The 8,609-nt window shown below is 30.6% G+C and overlaps 1 protein-coding gene and 1 long non-coding RNA gene across 2 annotated transcripts in view; both read left to right on the forward strand.

The window, feature by feature from the left end:
• LOC106468138 (basement membrane-specific heparan sulfate proteoglycan core protein-like) overlaps nt 1-7,989 on the forward strand; it is a 151,119-nt gene extending 143,130 nt beyond the window's left edge. Inside the window, exons 52-54 of the mRNA XM_022396444.1 lie at nt 4,031-4,134; nt 5,255-5,402; nt 7,158-7,989. Coding sequence (XP_022252152.1) covers nt 4,031-4,134; nt 5,255-5,402; nt 7,158-7,212 — 307 coding nt within the window. The 3' untranslated portion in view covers nt 7,213-7,989. The remainder of the gene's footprint in view (nt 1-4,030; nt 4,135-5,254; nt 5,403-7,157) is intronic.
• LOC111087949 lies at nt 1,641-2,941 on the forward strand. Its single transcript, XR_002612566.1, has 2 exons — nt 1,641-1,721; nt 1,762-2,941. It is a non-coding gene; the product is annotated as an uncharacterized LOC111087949 (long non-coding RNA).
• Nucleotides 7,990-8,609: the final 620 nt, after the last annotated feature.

The raw sequence follows: 8,609 nt of genomic DNA on the forward strand, positions 1-8,609 counted from the left end.
ATATAAATAACCTTGTGTGTTGTACTGATGAATGAAAACATCTATATCAATTACAAACGAGTTCTCTGAAGTAATCATTTAAAACAATACATGACACATTTTACAATAACACTGCAAGCATATAATAGTTTAGTGTAAGGCCTATATAAATAACCTTGCGTGTTGTACTGATGAATGAAAACATCTATATCAATTACAAACGAGTTCTCTGAAGTAATCATTTAAAAACAACACATGACACATTTTACAATAACACTGCAAGCATATAATAGTTTAGTGTAAGGCCTATATAAATAACCTTGTGTGTAGATTAGTATCTGAGTCGATTTAATTACTTGAAATTACAAATAAATTCCTACTGGTATTTAAACAAAATTAGCTTATCAAGTATCTTTCTGACCAGCTTAATAGTGGCAGTGTCTGTGGATAATTCATTTGTAAAACAGCTGCATCCTCCTTATAGTCAGCAACATTGAAGACTTTAATGTCATCAGCAGATATTTCTGACCAGCTTAATAGTGGCAGTGTCTGTGGATAATCCATTTGTAAAACAGCTGCATCCTCCTTACAGTCAACAACATTGAAGACTTTAATGTCATCAGCAGATATAAATAATTTATTGACCATTTCTTCATGCATATTTGATGGAAATCAAAAGAGCAAAGGCCCTAACATTGAGACCTGAGGTACCGCACTCCTGACATTAATTCAGTTTGACTGAACTCCATTAACAATAAACCTCTGCTTTCTTCCATCCAACAAGGTTTTTACCTAATGAAAAAACTTATCCCCCATACCTATAGAGATAACTTCTTTACAGTGCCTTTTTATATTGACACCTTGTCAAATACTCTCTCAAATTCCAGATACACTAAATCTACACCCTTACCCTCATCTATATAAGTTGTAGCCTTTTCAAAGAATGTCAAAAGATTAGTAAGGCAAGATTTTCCCCAAGTGAAACCATGTTGATTATTCGAAAAAATTTTAAACTTTGATAAATGACTCTGCAATGCACCTTTTATCAAACTTTCAAAACTTTTTATAACCATTAATAGGTCTCTATTTACTGGGACAATTTTTCTCATTTCCTTTGAGATAAAGATAATGTTTATATATGTTTTACCAAACAACTGACTTGTTAAGGATAGTGTTGCTTATTTACTGGTACAGTTTACCAAACAGCTATGATAATGTTGCTTATTTACTGGCATATTTTACTAAATAATTGACTGGTTAAGGTTATTGTTGCTTATTTTACCAAATAATTGACTGGTTAAGGTTATTCTTGCATATTTTACTAAATAATTGTCTGGTTAAGGTTATTGTTGCTTATTTTACCAAATAATTGACTGGTTAAGGTTATTGTTGCTTATTTTACCAAATAATTGACTGGTTAAGGTTATTCTTGCATATTTTACCAAATAATTGACTGGTTAAGGTTATTGTTGCTTATTTTACCAAATAATTGAATGGTTAAGGTTATTCTTGCTTATTTTACCAAATAATTGACTGGTTAAGGTTATTCTTGCATATTTTACCAAATAATTGACTGGTTAAGGTTATTCTTGCATATTTTACCAAATAATTGACTGGTTAAGGTTATTCTTGCATATTTTACCAAATAATTGACTGGTTAAGGTTATTCTTGCTTATTTTACCTAATAATTGAATGGTTAAGGTTATTCTTGCTTATTTTACCAAATAATTGAATGGTTAAGGTTATTTTTGCATATTTTACCAAATAATTGAATGGTTAAGGTTACTTTTCTTACTGGCATATTTTGCTGAAGTTCATCTGGCAAGATAGTTATTTGAAAATCAGATTTTCATGTTCATTTGTCTGGTATATTTGACTGAAAAATGTCTTTCTCCTGTTTTTACGAGTAAAGTTTTCATGTTCATTTGTCTGGCATATTTGACTGAAAAATGTCTTTCTCCTGTTTTTATGAGTAAAGTTTTCATGTCCATTTGCCTTATATACATAAATTTAGAAATATATTTTTTGTGTGTGTTTAGGTTGTTTGTCCTGATGACATCAAATACATTTTGAATATAGAACCACTCCTACCCCTCTTTTTAATACTTTATCTCTATTGAATAACCTTATATTTCAAAGAAATTCATGTAATTAAAAGTGCTTACATTTAATTATGTTTCAGCTATTCCTATGACTTCAAAATCCCCTGTACCCACTTAGTGTTTTTAATTCTTTTTCATTTCTTATTCTTTTAAAATTACAATAACAACAGTTTAGCATACCCCTGAAACTACTTCTGTTAGTTTATTCTGACCCTCACCACTGTCTAGTTCCAGTTTAAAGCTGCTTTTAGAGTCAAGTTAATAGCCCTTGCAAATAAGCCAAGCTCTACTCTATTTAAATGTAAATCATCCATTCCAAAAAGCTTCCTTTTCCCACTGAACTGATCCCACAAATCCAACCAGCCAACCTGTTTGTCCTTACATATTGACCTAAGCCTGTCATTTTTTCCCTCTTGACCAAATTCTGAAGAAATTAAGCTATTATGGCCCTTTTCTTTAAATGATTTTATCAATTACTTGTACTCATCATGGGAAATGAAAGTGTTTGGTGCTTTGATAATATTTTGTACTAGATCAGACGTTGCAATCCATACTTTGAGTACTGCTGAAGGATTCATAGCCTTCTACAGGAGAAGGCTTTCTTTAAAAAAAGTTGCTGGTAGCTGTTTACTCTCATGCAGTACCAAAATTAATAATGACTTGTTACTGTTGAAATTGTTTACTTGACTGTAGTAGAGCAGAAAATATTGAACATTTTAAATGTAATGAGGTTCCAAATTGAATTATTATTTTTTCATGCAAAGTTACCTTCTACTAATGATATTAAGAATTTAATTCTATTGGTGAAAAGTTAATTAAAAATGAAAAACACTTTAAAACTTGGTTTTCAATCTTGATTATACCTTGAATTTAATATTCAATAAAAAAAAAATGGCCTAACTTTAGTTTTGTTGAATTTCATTCAACATCAGTATTACAAAATATTTTGGTATATTTTCAGGTGTAAGTTTAGATACCATTGAAAATTAAATAACATTAACAATATAAATCTATATTTAAAGGTAGATGTCACTTCTGCTGAAAATATGTAAGGTAAAAGAGTGGTACTGTAATGTGAAATGTAGGTGAATTATTTTGGGGCCTCCAGCTAGTAGCAGGATGTTGAAGTACCTGAGCAAGTCAAAGAAACTGTCACAAGTTACTTTCAGGCAGTTTTATTCAGATAAGAGAAAATGATGTGGTGATAGATTATCTTAGTGCTGAATTTTTTTGTGGATCCAAAAGGCCTATAGTTTGGATCCCATTACAAAATAAAAAATGCTTTCTCTGTACTTTAAGACCATAAGTGTATTGTAAGCATGATGGCTGTATCCCACTGTTCAAAAATAAAGTAGCCATGAGTTGACAGTGGGAGCTGTTGACTTGCTGCCTTCCCTTTAGTCTATTAGTCCAAAACTGGGGATGGTTAATGCAAATAGTTTGTGAATATCTGAAATAAACTCACAATTATTGATATAACAGAACTTGTAAGTGTTGTAGTACTTCTTCATACATGAGTTCTTTTACAACTATTGTTCCAAAAGTCTTTCTAACTTATTCAAGTGTGTTAATAACAATACGTTTAAGAAAATGTATAAAACTTTCAAAAATTAATTAGTGTTATGGCAGTTTTTAATGTTATTAAATATGGCTGACTTTACTGACCTGTTGAAATAATAACATGTGACATCTAAAAGCTTTAAACCTCAGGACTGAACTTACTGACCTGTTGAAATAATAACATGTGACATCTAAAAGCTTTAAACCTCAGGACTGACCTGTTGAAATAATAGTATGTGACATCTAAAAGCTGTAAACCTCGGGACTGACTTTACTGACCTGTTGAAATATTAGCATGTGACATTTCAAAGCTTTGAATATGAAAGATGACAAAGAGTAACATCAATTCCAAGTATTTAGTTAAACAAAGTTTTTATAAAAATTTTAGAATGGCGAAAAATGGAAGCATACAAATAGATGGGGGTCAAAAATATTTTGGCAGCTCGCAAGGAGTCTTACAAATGCTGAATTCAGATGGAGACATTTATGTTGGTAAGTTTATTCACTTTGTTTTTTAGAATCATATTATTTTGTTATAATTCTGTAAATAATATGCTATTTAAATATATTTTTGAAATTATGTTGTGTACAACTGATCTTTGATTAGCTTATACAAACATACCATCTGTTTACTGCAAATTTTAGGTGTTTTGATACAGAAAATAATATCTGGTGTATATGTGATGTTTTTTTTTTAAATCCTAAACATGAATTTGTATTTTAAAGAAATACGAGTGTTTTTAAATTCTCAATTTAAATTTCAAAATATGCAAATTCTGTTTTTTTTTGTGAATGAAGCAGGAAGAACTGATGGAAAGACTTGAACTTTCATGATCTTAAAATTTGTTATACTTGTAACTGTTGGAGTATGCTTCTTATATTCGGTTGTTTGAAAAAATCATAGTCAGTAAAAATAACCAGATTTTACTATGAAAAGTAATTTTTTCCTCACAAAACAAATAAAGGACCTTATTTGAATAATCCCTGGGATATGCAGTTTGTTTAGAACAACTGGGAACTTTTGGTGTAAAGAAGCTTTGTCACTCTGTAATGCTACATGTAAAACAGTTACAAACAATGTTAGCTATTCTGTATTGTGTTCATGAAAAACGTTGCTGATATTACAGAAAATAGCTTAATTCAAAAAACTATTTAAGTTTAAGATTGAATAATATTTTTAGTTTCTTGATCCCACACTACCGAGTTACTTTAAGCTTATTATACTAACACTCACTACACTTATAAGGTTTCACAGCTCCCTTGTACCCCCATCACTAAAATTGTAATGGGCAGACAGTAATCAAACTGTTCTATCTGGATAAATGCAAGTATGTACAATGGGTACCAACATTCAGCACTTTAGGATAAAATGTGATACTTCCAAAACTGTAAACATGTTAATAATGATTTGAATTAGTAGCAAATAAACTTTATTTTTATTTCTATTTATTGGTCTTTTAATCATTGTATATCTATATTCTTGAACTAGGTTTCTGTTTGATGTAGAAATGTTATATCACATGAAATAAGGTTTTATCAATTACAAAAATTTAATGTTTTTTTTCACAAATAAAAAAAGTAGTTGAGACAAAAAAAATTTTCTCCTGACTAGGTGGTGTTCCAGATTTCAAACTGATGACTGCAGAAAGATACTCTGCTGGGTTAAGAGGATGTTTGTGGGATGTACAGATACAAGATTCTGGAATACTCAATCTCTATAACAGTGCCAAATCTGGTGTGAATGTCCTGCCGTGTGACAAGTGAGTTGCAAGTTTTAATACATAAGAAATATAAATAATTGTTAAGCCTTCAATTATGTATTTCACAAACAATAACTTCTATTTTGTATCAGCTCATTTAATCATTTTAACATTCCTGAACCTAAATACTCTGTGATAATTTCTATGTTAGCATCCAGACTGTTTAGTAGCAAGTGATTTTTTCAAAAGACTTGGTTCATTGTGATTAATAAAGAGTTTTTACTGTATGATACATGAAAGATAGTTAGTAAAATGCTGGTTTAAACAAATTGTAGTTTAATCTGTAATGTTAAGCTATTTTTCTTCTTGGCAGAGGCATCACTAGGCCCCAATTCTATTTTATACTGCACTGAATCCCCAGATGGTGTCTTGAAAAATGAGAATAGAAAATCATGATCGACAATAGACTGAAACACCAAAAATTTCTATGCCTATGGACCCAAACCCAAAATCTTTTAAGCACCTAGTGACATCTCTGTTTCTTGTGTGTGTGTGCATTTTTGGGTGTTGGGTAAAGTGTGAATTGTGGAATAATAAGCTGTATTTTCTTTCGTTTCTAAATGCAGTTTGAAATCTCTTTCATCCTCTTGTATTTTTTAGCTTTTCTCTTTTTTTCCCTCTAAATCCTCAACTAATATAGCTGTAAATGTCTCAGTCATTTTTCAGTACAAGTTCACAAAACTCAATACATCGAACCCTGACACAAACATGATAAACATGATAGGAGTTAATCTCTCTTTTTAAGTAAATTCCTCCTCCTTCATTCCTGAAGTTTCAAGTGTGTACATAATGGACTGTAGTTTCTGTTTCGTATACTCTAATCTAGGTAACGAATATGTTCGATTTTAGACTTCTTGTCAGGATTTCATTCAAACTTGGTAATAAAAACCTCTCATTGTTTCTTGATTAAATCAAGCTTGTAATTAAATTGTTATTGTGTTAGCCTATGAAGTCATTGCCCTCTTTAGTGAAAAAAAACAAAAGTTAATTATAGAACATGTATAAATTGTAATTGTGAGAGATGTTTACTTGATGACTGACACACAAATGCTAGATTAATTTTTAGTATATAACTGACACACAAATGCTAGATTGAATTTTAAGTATATAACTGACACAAGCACTAGATTGAATTTTAAGTGTATGACTGACACAAGTGCTAGATTGAATTTTAAGTGTATGATTGGCACAAACGCTAGATTGAAACTTAAGTGTATGACTGACACAAACGCTAGATTGAAACTTAAGTGTATGATTGACACAAACGCTAGATTGAAACTTAAGTGTATGACTGACACAAGCACTAGATTGAATTTTAAGTGTATGACTGACACAAGTGCTAGATTGAAACTTAAGTGTATGACTGACACAAGTGCTGCTTTATATATTATATTGATATTCTTCATTATTTTCAACACGAGGCGACTCTTTCTTGTGGTGGTAAAATTAAAGTTTAACTTGCATATCTTGCATAAATATTTTGCTTTTATTGTAATTTTCAGTATTTTTTTTAGTTACATTATTTAGAACTGTTTTTGTAAAACTTCTAACTAAATACATGTTATGCAATAATCACTAAACGAATCCTTTAGGCATCTTTCAGTCACGTTTATTCAAGGGCTTTTTAACCACATTTGCTCATTATTAAGAGTAGTAGTTCTCTTATATTTTAATATTCTGTATTGTTACCTTAAGATAAGTAAGAATAACATTATACTCTGTTTTTATTTAAACTAAACAAGTCTCTAATTCTAGGAGTCATAACAGCAGTAGTTCCAGGGATGAACTCCCCAACTTTTTGGAGAAGTGAAACATCTGACATTGTTTCCTGGCTAAACCTGCCTTATCTGTGGCAACATAGAGTTCTTGCATTAGGCTAGTCTGGTTTCAGCAATAACAGTTACTGTACTTTTATAATTTAGTTTTCTAGTAATACTAATGTTATCATGAGACCACTCATTTTATACAATATATTGCTTTCAAACCATTATACTGTCTGCTGGCTAGGCTGTGTACAGGTACTGAAGTGCCAACCACAATTTGGTAATAATTTTAGTTGTTAAAGTTAGTATTTCTACCCTTTTCTACAATACAGAAGATTTCATTACATCTTGAAATTGTTAACAATTGTAAAGTATTAAATATAGCAGCATGGTTATATAAAAGTATTGTTCAGTGTCTTTTTGACACTTATTCTTGATGTCATGAGAAACCATATTTTTTTATCAGTATCTTGTTCGCTTGTCTAGTCTAAGGCTTTAATATTGCAGTATTAAACATTTTAACACAATTCTTTGCTAATTGTTCTTGTTTTGATTGGTATTTTCAAAGTCGTCATGTTACTAGAACAACTGGAGTTGTCTGTGAATTTTTTTTTAAAGTCAGTATTAGTTATAATGACCACTTTCACTGCCATGTTTGTTACAGGTAGGCCATCCTTTATGTTACACATCTTTTATTGTTTTTTAAGCAAAATTCATTTGAATGCATTGCAGACTACCAATGATAGTCATGCTTTTTTTTAGTATGTTTGTCATATGTTTTGATTTATGGAATATAACAGATCTAATAAACTTCTCAGGTTTGATTTGAGCATGTGCCTCAGTTTTTAAACTCCTTAAGTTGTAGCTTATTTCACATTATTCAAATTCTACACATAATTCTTTTTACTTAAAACCTTAGTATTGCTTTCCTAAAACCGCTTTGTGAATTCTTTTTCAACTGTCTCAGAAAATATATTTTATTCTTAAGTAACTATTTCCTTAAGCCTGAAGTTTGTTACAACGTTTAGGTTTTACTGAGAGCTAAGAATTTCTGCAGATTGAAAACAATTGAAAAAAGTTCTTGGCTTCATTTTGGTTTTTAACATTTCAACAATGTAGATAGTTTATTGCTTAACACTTGTACCTTGAAATAAGTAAATTGGAAGTGTGGTCATACTCTTGGATTAATTCTCTCACACACGCACACAAAATCAACCAGAGTATTGCATTTTTCTCTTAATCATCCTACGACCAATTAAAAGTGATCCGTCAACGATATCTATAGATGTTCTATATTTACTGCTACAAGAGAACTATGATAATCTCATCACATTAGGAAGGATTTGAGCATTCTGCAGATACTTGTTACACACAATAAATTAATAATACAAAAATAAATATTAAGGTATTGTTGCGTCAGCGAGGTCACGTGACTAGTGTCACG

This window comes from Limulus polyphemus, unplaced genomic scaffold (genome assembly GCF_000517525.1).
Source record: "Limulus polyphemus unplaced genomic scaffold, Limulus_polyphemus-2.1.2 Scaffold2886, whole genome shotgun sequence".
Lineage (NCBI taxonomy): Eukaryota > Metazoa > Arthropoda > Merostomata > Xiphosura > Limulidae > Limulus > Limulus polyphemus.